This window comes from Mustelus asterias, chromosome 20, assembly GCF_964213995.1.
Source record: "Mustelus asterias chromosome 20, sMusAst1.hap1.1, whole genome shotgun sequence".
In the NCBI taxonomy this organism is placed as follows: domain Eukaryota; kingdom Metazoa; phylum Chordata; class Chondrichthyes; order Carcharhiniformes; family Triakidae; genus Mustelus; species Mustelus asterias.
In genome coordinates this window covers 72,999,790-73,014,961 of record NC_135820.1, presented here as the reverse complement: position 1 = coordinate 73,014,961, position 15,172 = coordinate 72,999,790, and the positions used below count along the sequence as shown (strand labels likewise).

Sequence of the window (15,172 nt, the reverse complement as noted above, 5' to 3'; positions counted from 1 at the left end):
ACTGCTGTATGGGGAAGAGAATTTCACAGACTCATGACCTCCTGAAATAAAGCAATTCCCCTCATCTCCATCTTCAATGGGAGACGCCTTGGCCAGAATTCTCCGGCTGTTCCCGCCAGCAGTGCACTCCTGCATGGTGGGATGGAGCGACATAATTGGGAAATCCCATTAACGGCAGCGGAACCAGAGAATCCCACCGCCAGCATACAGCGCACCGCCTTCCACCACCGGGAAACATGCGGCTGGAGAATCTCACCCAGTATCTTTAAACGGTGTCCACTAGTTCTAGTCTCTCCCACAAGGGAAAGCATCGGCCAGGGTTTTCCAGCCCTCTCATGGCGGGACCCACTGCGGGAGATTCACCGGCCCAGCAAAGAAGTCTGTTAACTTTCAGCAGGACTGGATGATCCTGACGAGTGGGCGAGGCTGGAAAATCCCATCCTTCCATATCTGCACTGTCAAGTCCCCTGAAGAACTTACATGTTTCAGTCAGATCACCGCTTCCAAAACTCTGATGGATACAGGCCCGACCTTTCCTCATAACTCCCTCATCCCAGGAATCAGTCAAGTGAATCTTCTTCGAACCTCTTCCAATGCAGTTATGTCCTTTCTTAAATAAGGAGACCAAAACTGGCCACAGTAGTCTAGCCCATATCTTAACTCCATCTATCTGCCCTGGTTTCATATTCTTTAATCCCTTGCCTAACAAAAGACTATCAATCTCAGTCCTGAATTTTTAAATTGACCTATCACACCCCCACCTTAACCTGGCCTCAACAGAGAGCTCCAGGTTTCCGCCACTCTCTGTAGAAAACTGCCTCCTGGCATCACCCCTAAATAGTCCAGCTTTAATATTAAACTTGCCCCACACTGGAGAAAATATAGGACCAGCGTTATATTGCCCATCCCCAGCTGCCTTTGAGAACTTGGTGCTGAGTTGCTGCCTTGAACCGCTGTAGTCCCCTAGGAGTAGGTACACCCACAATGCTGATAGGGAGGGGGTTCCAAGATTTTGACCCAATGACAGTGGAGGAACTGCAATATTTCCAAGTCAGGATTTTGAGTGACTTGGAGGGGAACCTCCAGGTGGTGGTGTCCCCCAGGTATCTCCCAGGGGCTATGACTCATCTTTCATTCCCTCCCCCTGCAGTATAAATATCTCCCACTTTCTGTGCCTTTTAGCTTTGACAAAGGGTCATCTGGACTCGAAACGTCAGCTCTTTTCTCTCCTTACAGATGCTGTCAGACCTGCTGAGATTTTCCAGCATTTTCTCCTTTGGTTTCAGATTCCAGCACCCGCAGTAATTTGCTTTTCTCCCCAGATATCTGTTGCCCATGTCCTTCTAGATGGTAAGAAGTTTAACAACACCAGGTTAAAGTCCAACAGGTTTATTTGGTAGCAAAAGCCACACAAGCTTTCGGAGCTCCAAGCCCCTTCTTCAGGTGAGTGGGAATTCTGTTCACAAACAGGACATATAAAGACACAGACTCAATTTACATGAATAATGGTTGGAATGCAAATACTTACAGCTAATCAAGTTTTTAAGAAACAAACAACGTGAGTGGAGAGAGCATCAAGACAGGCTAAAAAGATGTGTATTATCTCCAGACAAGACAGCCAGTGAAACTCTGCAGGTCCAGGCAAACTGTGGGGGTTACAAATAGTGTGACATGAACCCAATATCCCGGTTGAGGCCGTCCTCGTGTGTGCGGAACTTGGCTATCAGTTTCTGCTCAGCGACTCTGCGCCGTCGTGTGTCGCGAAGGCCGCCTTGGAGAACGCTTACCCGAATATCAGAGGCCGAATGCCCGTGACCGCTGAAGTGCTCCCCAACAGGAAGAGAACAGTCTTGCCACATCACTTCTAGATGGTGGCAGTTGTAGGTTTTGAAGGTGCTGCTTAAGGAATCTTGGTGAGTTCCCTACCCTATAAATTGCATTTTTAACAGCTCAATTAGATCTCCTCCTAATCTTCTACATTCCTGGGAATTACAAGCCCAGTCCATATGTAACTTGTCTCCATAATTTAACCCTTTGAGCACCCGAAGGTCAATTTAGACTGTGGGCTGAAGTTATGGATGGGTCTTGTGCTCAGAAACAACTGAGCTACAGTGAAATAAGAGCAGGTCATGCTGGAAATACTCAGCAGGTCAGTCAGCATCTGTGGTGAAAGAAAGTTAAAATGTGAGCCAATGGCCTTTCGTCAGAACTAGGCTGACAGTGGCACAGTGGTTAGCACTGCTGCCTCACAGCGCCAGGGACCCAGGTTCGATTCCAGCCTCGGGTGACTGTCTGTGTGGACTCTGCACGTTCTCCCCATGTCTGCGTGGGTTTCCTCTGAGTGCTCCAGTTTCCTCCCACAGTCCAAAGATGTGCGGGTTAGATTGATTGGCCGTGCTAAATTGACCCTTAGTGTCAGGGGGATTAGCAGGGTAAATATGTGGGGTGATGGGATTAGGGCCTGGTCGGCGCAGACCCGATGGTCCGAGTGGCCTCCTTCTGCACTGTAGGATTCTAAGTACTTCCTCACACAAAGATGAGTCGAAACCTGGAACCGGCTCCTGCAGAAAGCTGCTGAGGTTGTGCTCAATTAAAAATGTCTAAACTAAGACAGATTGAATCTTGTTTGTTAAGGGACACAGAGGCAAGATGAGTAACTAGAGTTAGAATAAGCTGTGGCAGCCATTGAATGGGGAACAGCCTCGGGGGACGCAATGGCCTAATCTTGTTCCAGCAATTCAATTTTGATAAATCGCTTCCTGTCAAACCCCCCTTTCTAAAATCCATCCTTTAACAAGCTTCTGAAGTATATTTTTGTTCCTTGTCCGGCCGACTGGTAACTTCTGTGCTCACACTGCAGACAAAGTGCAGACTCGATGCGATGCAAGGCTATTTTATATTACCCTGAATATGCTTCTTCCCAATTAGTCTCGAGGGTTCTTGATATTGTCTTGCTGCATTGACATTTCCACATCCCACGGTTCTTCCCATTATAGCTTCCAAATGGGAATCGCTGAGTCAGAGCCAGCATTGAAACATTTAATGGCAGTTTTTAAGCAATTAATTAATATTCAATGTGGACAGTATGTCAGATCTGATCATTCACTCCTACATGGAGTCATAGAGGTTTACAGCATGGAAACATGCCCTTCGGCCCAACTTGTCCATGCCGCCCTTTTTTTTTAACCACTAAGCTAGTCCCAATTGCCCGCGTTTGGTCCATTTCCCTCTATGCCCATCTTACCCATGTAACTGTCTAAATGCTTTTTAAAAGACAAAATTGTACCCGCCTCTACTACTGCCTCTGACAGCTCGTTCCAGACACTCACCACCCTGTGTGTGAAACAATTGCCCCTTTGGACCCATTTGTATCTCTCCCCTTTCACCTTTAACCCATGCCCTCTAGTTTAAGACTCCCCTACCTTTGGAAAAAGATGTTGACTATCGAACTGATCTATAGAACATAGAACATAGAACAGTACAGCACAGTACAGGCCCTTCGGCCCTCGATGTTGTGCCGAGCTTTGTCCGAAACCAAGATCAAGCTATCCCACTCCCTATCATTCTGGTGTGCTCCATGTGCCTATCCAATAACTGCTTGAAAGTTCCTAAAGTGTCCGACTCCACCATCACAGCAGGCAGTCCATACTCTATGGCTCTCATTATTTTATAAACCTCTATAAGATCACCCCTTAAGTCTCCTATGCTCCAGGGAAAAAAGTCCAAATCTATCCAGCCTCTCCTTGTAACTTAAAGGCACGGTAGCACAGTGGTTAGCACTGCTGTGTCACAGCGCCAGGGACCCAGGTTTGATTCCCGGCTTGGGCCACTATCTGTGTGGATTTTGCACATTCTCCCCGTGTCTGCGTGGGTTTCCTCCGGGGTGCTCCGGTTTCCTCCCACACTCCAAAGATGTGCGGATTAGGTTGATTGGCTATGCTAAATTGCCCCTTAGTGTCAGGTGGACTAGCTAGGGTAAATAAGTAGGGTTATGGGGATAGCGCCTGGGTGGGATTGTGGTCGGTGTAGGCTCGATGGGCCGAATGGCCTCCTTCTGCACTGTCGGGATTCTATTCTATGAACTCAAACCATCAGGTCCCAGTAGCATCCTAGTAAATTTTTTCTGCACTCTTTCTAGTTTAATAATATCCTTTCTATAATAGGGTGACCAGAACTGTACACAGTATTCCAAGTGTGGCCTGACTAATGCCTTGTACAACTTCAACAAGATGTCCCAACTCTTGTATTCAATGTTCTGACCAATGAAACCAAGCATGCCGAATGCCTTCTTCACCACTCTGTCCACCCGTGACTCCACTTTCAAGGAGCTATGAATCTGTACCCCTAGATCTCTTTGTCCTGTAACTCTCCTCAACGCCCTACCATTAACTGAGTAAGTCCTGCCCTGGTTCGATCTACCAAAATGCATCACTTCGCATTTATATAAATTAAACTCCATCTGCCATTCGTCAGCCCACTGGCCCAATTGATCAAGATACCGTTGCAATCCTGGATAACTTTCTTCATTGTCCACTATGCCACCAATTTTGGTGTCATCTGCAAACTTACTAACCATGCCTACTAAATTCTCATCCAAATCATTGATATAAATGACAAATAACAGTGGACACAGCACCGATGCCTGGGGCACACCACTGGTCACAGGCCTCCAGTTTGAAAAACAACCCTCTACAACCACCCTCTGCCATCAAGCCAATTTTGCATCCATTTTCTACCAAACAGAAAGGTTCATTCTGGTCTCTGCATGAGCGCCCGTTTGTGTGTGAAGTGACTAGGAGGTGCCTCCATGCAGTACATGGAGGGGTATATAACCCCAAATGAAGAGGAGTTAGAAGACTGACACCATTTGGAATCCGTGCAAACGTATCAGTGTTGGTATGTTAGCTAGTGATTCTAATAAGAACATAGGAAATAGGAGCAGGTGTAGTCTTACCATCCCTTGATGAGTTTTGTATATTCTGTGAGGGACTTGAGGTAGTTGGTATCGAGTTTCTCAGAAACTATTCATACAGAACTATTTAGAAAGAGCACACGGTTTGCAGGACAGGTGTCATTCTGTATCTTGCTCTCTTGGAGCCTCTCTAGTGGCTGATCCTTATTATCATGCTCACATCATCATTAACATCGTGGTCTCATTAACCCATTACTCTACAGTGATAAATCTATTTTCAGTTGTCCTAATAAATCGACCAAGTTACCAATCAGGATTTCTTTTCAATGCAAGTGTTACTTCTTCTCACAATTACTTTCTGAAATGCCATTCGATTGCATTGGTCCATGGTTTTGCATTTGGCGACATGCAAATAATTAGGGTGGCACGGTGGCACAGTGGTTAGCACTGCTGCCTCACAGCGCCAGGGACCCAGGTTCGATTCCCAGCTTGGGTCACTGTCTGTGTGGAGTCTGCACGATCTCCCCATGTCTGCGTGGGTTTCCTCTGGGTACTCTGGTTTCCTCCCACAGTGCAAAGATGTGCGGGGTTAGGTGATTTGGCCATGATAACTTGCCCCTCTTGTCAGGGGGGTTCGAGCACGGTAAATAGGTGGGGTAACAGGGCCTCGGGTGTCAGTGCAGGCCTGACAGGCCGAATGGCCTCCTATGATTCTATGAATTTTCAGTGCAAACTTGAGGTGGAAAAAGCTCGTCCCAAAATGGGTGTATATTTGAGCACTTTTTTTTAAGTTTATTAATTTATTATTGTCACAAGTAGGCTTACATTAACACCGCAATGAAGTTACTGTGAAAATCCCCTAGTCGCCACACTCCGACGCCTGTTTGGGTACACAGAGGGAGAATTTAGCACGGCCAATGCACCTAACCAGCACGTCTTTCAGATTGTGGGAGGAAACCAGAGCACCCGGAGGAAACGGGGAGAATGTGCAAATTCCACACAGATAGTGACCCAAGCCGGGAATCGAACCTGGGTCCCTGGAGCTGTGAGGCAGCAGTGCTAAGCACTGTGCCACCCCAAATTGTACCAAGATCGTCGATGGCAGCCAAAGTGGAAACTCCTAGCCTGCCTCTCCATCTTCTCCTCACTTTAGAATGAGGCAACAGTCTGACCAGGTGCTATTTCTTTTCCGATGGCCACATAACCCCCTTGGACATTAACTCCTCACCTTCCCAAACATTCTGTTGCCTGGGTATCTATTACTCACTGAAATCTGATGGTGCTCTCAACATTTGACCCAATAGCCACATCGCACCACCTCCCTCTGCCGCTGTATCTTACTGTTACCGCCTTCACCCTCTCACAGCTTCCAAACACCAGCAACACCATTCCACCTTCATACGGGCATCTCCATGACCGATTGGCATCCTCCTTTCCTGCAAGGTCAGGTGGCACACAATAACAGGGAGCAGGAAGCCACACGAAGGGGAAGGTCCACACTTTATCCATCTACTCTCCCCACTTGAAGAGGAGGTTGTGAAAATCCTAGACGGGGGCGTGCCAGAAACGTGGTGCCTTGTGGAGAGTAGGATGCTACCTGGACTTGATGGATTGAGTTATAAGGAGAGGCTGGATAGACTGGGACTTTTTTCCCTGGAGCGTAGGAGGCTGAGGCGTGATCTTATAGAGGTCTATAAAATAATAAGGGGCATAGATCAGCTAGATAGTCAATATCTTTTCCCAAAGTTAGGGGAGTCTAAAACTAGAGGGCATAGGTTTAAGGTGAGAGGGGAGAGATAAAAGGGTCCGGGGGACAATTTTTTCACTCAGAGGGTGGTAAGTGTCTGGAACAAGCAAAAAATAACTCATCTCCTGCCTCTCCAAAGCCTGTTAGCTTTGGCACAAGTCAGGAGAGTGATTGGAATACTCCCACCTATCTGGATGAGAGCAGCTCCAAAAATACTCAAAGATCTTTACATCCTCTCGGAAAAGGCAGCCTGCTGCAAGATGAACATGAAGAGCTTTTAACCATCCCTTCCTTCTCACTTAAATCTCACCCTTAGATTGCGGCTGTTTCCAGAAGCCACTCATCTGCTAATCCAACACAGCTAAGTACAAACTCTCCTTCCTTTCTTACATTTCAGGAAGGAAGAAAACTCCACAGCTGTGAGGCAGGAGTGTGAACCACTGTGCCACCATGCCACGCTAGTTGGTAAGGAAATGCCAGATTCAATTTAACAATGTCCCCCTCCCCCCCTCCCCCCCCCCCTCACCTCCCTCCCCCCCCCCCCCCCCCCCCCCCCCCCCCGATTCTATAGTTTTGAACAAGAACTTTTCATGAGGAATGTTAGCCAAGGCTTGTGAGAAATCTAGACTTCGGAGCAGTTTCAAGTCTTGTTCAAACTTCAAGACTATAGAATCGAGGTACATTATTAAATTGAATCTGGCATTTCCTCACCAACACGGACAACACAGTGCAACAGTAGCACCACTGCCTCACAGCGCTAAGGGTCCGGGTTCGATTCCCGGCTCGGGTCACTGTCTGTGCGGAGTTTGCACTTTCTCCCCGTGTCTGCATGGGTTTCCTCCGGGTGCTCCGGTTTCCTCCCACAGTCTGAAAGACATGCTGGTTAGTTGCATTGACCAAGCTAAATTCCCCCTCAGCGTACCCGAACAGGTGCCGGAGTGTGGCGACTAGGGGATTTTCACAGTAACTTCATTGCAGTGTTAATGTAAGCCTACTTGTGACACTAATAAATAAAATAAATAAACTTCACCTCTTTCAAGATTTGACGCTATAAGTCACCGACGGTCATAGAGAGTCAGAGTCATAGAGGTTTACAGCATGGAAACAGGCCCTTCGGCCCAATTTGTCCATGCTGCCCTTTTTTAAAAATCTCTAAGCTAGTCCCAATTGCCCGCCTTTGGCCAATATCCCTCTATACTCATCTTACCCATGTAACTGCCTAAATGCTTTTTAAAAGACAAAATTATACCCGCCTCTACTACGACCTCTGGCAGCTTGTTCCAGACACTCACCACCCTCTGTGTGAAACAATTGCCCCTCTGGACCCTTTTGTATCTCTCCCCTCTCACCTTAAACCTATGCCCTCTAATTTTAGACTCCCCTACCTTTGGGAAAAGATGTTGACTATCTAGCTGATCTGTGCCCCTCATTATTTTATAAGATCATCCCTCAGCCTCCTACGCTCCAGGGAAAAAAGTCCCAGTCTATCCAGCCTCTAGTAGCATCCTAGTAAATCTTTTCTGCACTCTTTCTAGTTTAATAATATCCTTTCTGTAATAGGGTGACCAGAACTGCACACAGTCAGTAAAAGCTCTGTTTTGTTAGATATGTTTCGGTGCCAGGCAATGTCTGTATACAACAAGAGAGAATCCAATCATCTCCCCTTGACATTTAATTGCATCACCATTGCTGAACCCCCCCACAATCAACATCCTGGCTGTTACCATTGACCAGACACTGAACTGGATTAGCCACATAAATACTGTGGCTACAAGAGCAGTTCAGAGGCTCTGAATTCTGCAAAAAATAACTCACCTGTTGAGCTACTAAAGTCTGTCCAAGGCACAAGTCAGGAGTGTGATGGAATATTCTCCACTTGTTTGGATGAGTGCAGCTCCAACAGCGCTCAAGCAGCCCGACACCATCCAGGACGAAGCAACCTGCTTGATTGGCACCCCACCTACCACCTTCAGCAGTTCACTCCCTCCACCAATGCACAGTAGCAGCAGTGTGTACCATCTACGAGATGCACTGCAGGAACTCACCAGGGATCCTTAGACAGCACCTTCCAAACCGGCAAACCTCTACTATCGGTAAGGACAAGGGCAGCAGATGCATGGGAACACCACAGCCAAGTTCCCCTCCAAGCCACTCACCGTCCCAATTTGGAAATAGATCGCCACTCCGTTATTGTGACCGAGTCAAAATCCTGGAACTCCCTCCCTCACAGCACTGAGAGTATAGCTATATCCGATGGAGTGCAGCGGTTTAAGAAGGCAGCTCACCACCACCTTCTCAAGGACAATTAGGGATGGGCAATAAATTCTGGCCTAGTCAAAAATGTCCACATTCAGCCAGAAACCATGCTGACTATCTGTCAGGGAATTGTGTGAGATTCAAAGTGCTTAATGGCATGAAAGTGAACAATATGGTTCAAGTAATTTATAATTGACACTGTGAGAGGAGCCAGTCTGTCATTTTCTGGCTACTTTTTGGATTATCCCACAGAGGGCAGCTTGTCTCCACTAGTCTGCTCAGTAGCTGGTGTTAAATGTCTCCTGAAAGAGTTTGGTCAATATTGGAGCCAGTTCATCAGTCGCTACTAACTATAAAATCCAGGGAGTGCGGTTCAATCTCCAGCTGCAAGCTCCTTATTTCCCTAACCACCCAGTGAGATTGGCCCCTCTAATCTCCCATTTCTCCCCAACTCTGCTGGGATACCTAGGAGCAACATCCGACTTAGGAGTAGGCCACTTGGCCCTTCAAGCCTGTTCTGCCATTCGATAAGATCGTGGCTGATCTGATCTATTGTGTGCAGAGTCTGCACGTTCTCCCCGTATCTGCTTGGGTTTCCTCCGGCTGCTCCGGTTTCCTCCCACAGTCCAAAGATGTGCAGGTTAGGTGGATTGGCCATGCTAAATTGCCCTTAGTGTCAAGGGGACTAGCTAGGGTAAACAGGCTTATGGGAATAGGGCCTGGGTGGGATTGTGGTCGGTGTAGGCTCGATGGGCCGAATGGCCTCCTTCTCCACTGTAGGGATTCGATGATTCTTGTATGCTTCAATGTGGTTGGCCTGAATTCTCCGGCCTCCCAGTCGAGTGTTTCCTGCCGGCGGGAGGTGGCGTGTTGTTTGTTTGCGGCGGGATTCTCTGGTCCCGCTGCTGTCAATCTGAATTCCCAACTACAATGCTTTCTACAACATTCTCCCCGTGTCTGCGTGGGTTTCCTCCGGCTGCTCCGGTTTCCTCCCACAGTCCAAAGATGTGAGGGTTAGGTTGATTGGCCATGCTAAAATTGCCCTTTAGTGTCAGGGGGATTATCAGGATAAATATGAGGGCTTATGGGAATAGGGCCTGGGTGGGATCGTGGTCGGTGCAGACTCGATGGGCCGAATGGCCCCTTTCTGCACTGTAGGGGTTCTATGACTCTATGATTGTTGCTGTAACTCCACTTTCTGCCTGTCACCCATACCCTTGACTCCCTCATCAAACAAGGATCAATTTTTTTAACTCAGCCACAAATAAATTCAATGACCCAGCCTTTCCTGCTTTCTGGAGGAGAGAATTCTATGGAGTAGGGTACACATCCATCCCTCAAACTCTGCTTGTGTGTGAATGCAGATAGACAATTTGGCAGCAGACGACACCAAATCCAAGCCCAATCCTGCCTTTATCTGATGTTCGAATGTGCACATTTCCACGATGGGGTCCTGGATAGCAGTCGGGAGGATAAACCCTGCTCAATATTCTTTCCAAACTCTTGGGGCATCATGGGCAAATTAAATTCAGATCAGTGTAAACCAGGGAGAGAAGGCCTGTGTTTACACTGCGCCATTCACAACCTCAGGGCTTCCAAAATGTTTTACAACCCAGGAAGCATTTGTTCTTTTTTTTTGTCCACTCGTGGGACATGGGCGTCTCCATAAGACCATAAGATACAGGAGCAGAATTAGGCCATTCGGCCCATTGATTCTGCTCCACCATTCAATCATGGTTGATATGATTCTCATCCCCATTCTCCTGCCTTCTCCCCATAACCCTTGATCCCCTTATTGATCAAGAACCTATCTATCTCTGTTTTAAAGACACTCAATGACCTGGCCTCCACAGCCTTCTCTGGTAATGAGTTCCACAGATTCACCACCCTCTGGTTGAAGAAATTCCTCATCTCAGTTTTAAAAGAGCGTCCATTTACACTGAGGTTGATCTGATTTATTATTGTCACATGTATTAGTGTACAGTGAAAAGTATTGTTTCTTGCGCGCTATATAAAGCATACCGTTCATAGAGAAGGAAACGAGAGAGTGCAGAATGTAGTGTTACAGTCATAGCTAGGGTGTAGAGAACTTGATGCAAGGTAGGTCCATTCAAAAGTCTGATGGCAGGAGGGAAGAAACTGTTCTTGAGCCGGTTGCTACGTGACCTCAGACTTTTGTATCTTTTTCCCAACGGAAGAAGGTGGAAGAGAGAATGTCCGGGGTGCGTGGGGTCCTTAATTATGCTGGCTGCTTTGCCGTGGCAGCGGGAAGTGTAGACAGAGTCAATGGATGGGAGGCTGGTTTGCGTGATGGACTGGGCTACATTCACGACCTTTTGTAGTTTCTTGCGGTCTTGGGCAGAGCAGGAGCCATACCAAGATGTGATACAACCAGAAAGAATGCTTTCTATGGTGCATCTGTAAAAGTTGGTGAGAGTTGTAGTTGACATGTCAAATTTCCTTAGTCTTCTGACAAAGCAGAGGCGTTGGTGGGCGTTCGTAATAAGACCAGATGGCGCCGGACCGAGGCGGCTTCTTGCAAGCTGTGCCCAGCATACCTTCAGATTCTATCTATTACTCTCGTTATGTGCTTCTCAAACTTCATTCTAACTCTTTTAAACTCTCTAACAATGCTTGAATTCAATACCTTTCAGAATTGGCAAACCTTAGGACCCCGGAGACACCTGATCAATGGACAGTGCCCTCGAGTCTAGGGTGGCACAGTGGTTAGCACTGCTGCCTCACTGCGCCAGGGACCCGAGTTCGATTCCGACCTTGGGTCGCTGTGTGGAGTTTGCAAGTTCTCCCCATGTTTGTGTGGGTTTCCTCCGGGTGCTCCGGTTTCCTCCCACATTCTGAAAGACGTGCTGGTTAGGGTGCATTGACCCGAACAGGCGCCGGACTGTGGCAACTAGGGGAATTTCACAGTAACTTCATTGCAGTGTTAATGTAAGCCTACTTGTGACTAATAAATAAACTTTAACTTTAGTCTCTCCCACCAGTGGAAACATCCTCTCCACATCTACTCTATCCAGGCCTCTCAGTATCCTGTAAGTTTCAATTAGATCCCCCCCTCATCCTTCTAAACTCCATCGAGACCATAGACCCAGACTCCTCAACTGCTCCTAATATGATAAACCCTTCATTCCTGGGATCATTCTTGTGAACCTCCTCTGGCTGGTCAGCATTCGTTGCCCATTCCTAGTTGCCCTTGGAGGGCAGTTGAGAGTCAACCACATTGCTGTGGCTCTGGAGTCTCATGTAGGCCAGACCGGGTAAAGACAGCAGATTTCCTTCCCTAAAGGCCATTAATGAACCAGATGGGTTTTCCTGACAATCAACAATGGTTTCATGGCCATCAGTATATTTTTAATTACGGATTCTTTTTTTATTGAATTCAAATTCCAGCCTCTTCCATGGTGGGATTCGAACCCGGGTCCCCAGAGCATTAGTAGAGTTTCTGGATGAACAATCTAGCACCAATACCACTAGGCCATCGCCTCACCGTGAATTGCGGTCAATGTTGTAAGAAAGTGCAATAGCCAATCGCCACACAGCAAGAGCTCAAAACAGCAATGAGATGATGGTCGGATAATTATTGAGGTGCAGTCACTGAGCTGAACCGTTGACTGTTTCTTCCTCCCAACACACGCTGCCTGACCTGCTGAACATTCCCCAGAATTTTCTGTTTTTGTTTCAGATTTTCAGCACCTGCACTATTTTGTTATTACACTGCTTATTCATAGAATCATAGAATCCCTACAGTGCAGAAGAAGGCCATTCGGCCCATCGGGGCTGCACCGACCACAATCCCACCCAGGCCCCATCCCCACATTCTAATGATATTGGTGTGGGTTAAATGTTGGCCAAGGCACAGGGGACGAACCCCCATGTCCTCCTTCGAAATAGTGCCATGAGATCTTTTATATCCACCTGGGAGGGCTGACAGGGTCTCAGTTTAATATCCGACCCAAAAAGGACGGCACCTCCGACAATGCAGCACTCCCTCACTGCCGCACTCGAGTGTCAGCCTGGATTTCGCAGTAGTTTCTGATTCAGAACAGAGGGTGCGACCAAGGTGGGGGATGCAAAACATTCTTGGGCAACTTTCCTAGATGCACTAACAGGGCACAGTTCAATATTACTGTAACTATCCACACTCCTTACTGATTGCCTTGAGATAGTTTCACAATTAAGCCTGCTGAATTCAAACAGTCACAGCATCATGCGGGGAACACTCAAAGTGCTGCAGTGGCAGGTAAACATAAATACAGCTGCTTCACCCGAGGGAGGGGTCAGGCAAGTACCATACTGTTACACTTGTCACTCTTTCCAGCAGGGCAGCGTAGTGGTTAGCACTGCTGCCTCACAGCGCCAGGGACCTGGGTTTGATTCCCGGCTTGGGTCACTGTCTCTGTGTGGAGTCTGCACATTCTTCCCATGTCTGCGTGGGCTTCTTCCGGGTGCTCCAGTTTCCTCCACAGTCTGAGGATGTGTGGGTTAGGGGGATTGGCCGTGCTAAATTGCCCCTTAGTGTCCAAAGATGTGCAGGTTAGTTGGATTGACCATGCTAAATTGCCCCTTAGTGTCCAAAGATGTGCAGGTTAGGTGGATTGGCCATGCTAAATTGCCCCTTAGTGTCCAAAGATGTGCAGGTTAGGTGGATTGGCCATGCTAAATTGCCCATTAATGTCCAAAGATGTGTGGGTTAGGTGGATTGGCCGTGCTAAATTGCCCCTTAGTGTCCAAAGGTGTGCGGGTCAGATTGATTGACCATGCTAAATTGCCCCTTAGTGTCAGAGGAATTAGCAGGGTAAATATGTGGGGTTATGGGAATAGGGCCTGGGTGAGATTGTTGTCAGTGCAGAATGGATGGGCTGAATGGCCTCCAGCTGCACTGCAGGGATTCTATGAGGAGTGAGGAGAGGGAACTGAAAACAGCAGTCCCCCCTCCCCCCCTCACCCACCCCTGCCCCACAACCACTGCCAAAAAGATCAATTTTGGAAACTTTAAAATTGATGCTAAGCTGCTGTGGCTGCAAGGAGTTCCGAAATCCTGAAAACTGTTCCAATCCTCGCGGATTTAACTCGCACCCGCCGGAGGAAGGTGCCTATCTGATGGTAGCTGACCAGAATTCTGGAGGGGGGGGCACAACACGGAGAGATGCAGAGCAAAGGGGACCTGGATCCGTACACGCTCCCCGCTGCGCTAGCCACATTGAGTTACAGCCAGGCTAAACTGCTCAGAGCATTTGAGAATATCAATGAGGTTTCACAGGCTGGTAAATCAACCCAACGCATAGGGATTTAGGGATTCTGTGATTCTCACTCTCTCTCTCTCTCTCTCCCCCTCTCCACTTAAAATCAAATACCGAAAAGAGAAGTAAGCATTCCGGCAGGTTCTACCAGACCCGCTGCGTCCTGCGGTTATATACTCACATCAATGAATACCGGTACTCCCGTGCTGGCATGGCCGCGAGCAGAGTTGTTCTCTGTGTGCTTCCCTGCCTGGAGACACAGTGTGATCATTTCCGTGCAAGCCATCATCTCTGGACCAAATCGAAGGGCAGCAGAAGGTAAAAAAGAGCCTTCGAAACAAAAACAAAACCCACACCAGGAACCTCTAATTAAAGAAAAAGACAACAGAGCGGCTCAATCTGTCCCCCGCACCCCCCCAATTCCACTTCACCCAGATTATTCTCTTTGCCCCTTTTTCTATCCTCAGAAGCTGTTCAGGTTCAGAAACCTTCTCTTGTTGCTGTCTCTCTCTGTGTGGATCGAGAATGAAGTATCAGCTGATTACTGCTTGAGCTACACATTCGCACTCTCTCTCTACCCCCCACCCCACCCCCATTCTTCTGTTTAAAACACACTCAGCATTACAGCAGCAGTTGAACTTTCAGACTCAGTGCCCAGCCTCTGTACCCACACTGATTGGCTCTGTACTCCCAGTGCTCCGTTCTGACTGCCCGTCATTGCAGCTTTTGGGCGGGTTGCTTGCTGCATTTAACCATCTGCTTGCAAAGACAGATTATCCTAGAATCCCGACAGTGCAGAAGGAGGCCATTCGGCCCATCGGGTCTGCACTGACACCAAAGAACAAAGAGAAGTACAGCACAGGAACAGGCCCTTCGGCCCTCCAGGCCTGTACCGGTCATGATGCCCTAACTAAATGAAAAAAAATCCTTCTGCCCTTACTCAGTCCGTATCCCTCTATTCCCTCCCTGTTCATGGACCCATCCAGATGCCTCTTAAAT

At 47.8% G+C, this 15,172-nt stretch overlaps 1 protein-coding gene across 1 annotated transcript in view; it reads right to left on the bottom strand.

Moving 5' to 3' along the window:
- Positions 1-14,462, bottom strand: part of LOC144508633 (N-terminal EF-hand calcium-binding protein 1-like) — a 144,003-nt gene extending 129,541 nt beyond the window's left edge. The window contains exon 1 of the mRNA XM_078236848.1: positions 14,355-14,462. Coding sequence (XP_078092974.1) covers positions 14,355-14,462 — 108 coding nt within the window. The remainder of the gene's footprint in view (positions 1-14,354) is intronic.
- Positions 14,463-15,172: the final 710 nt, after the last annotated feature.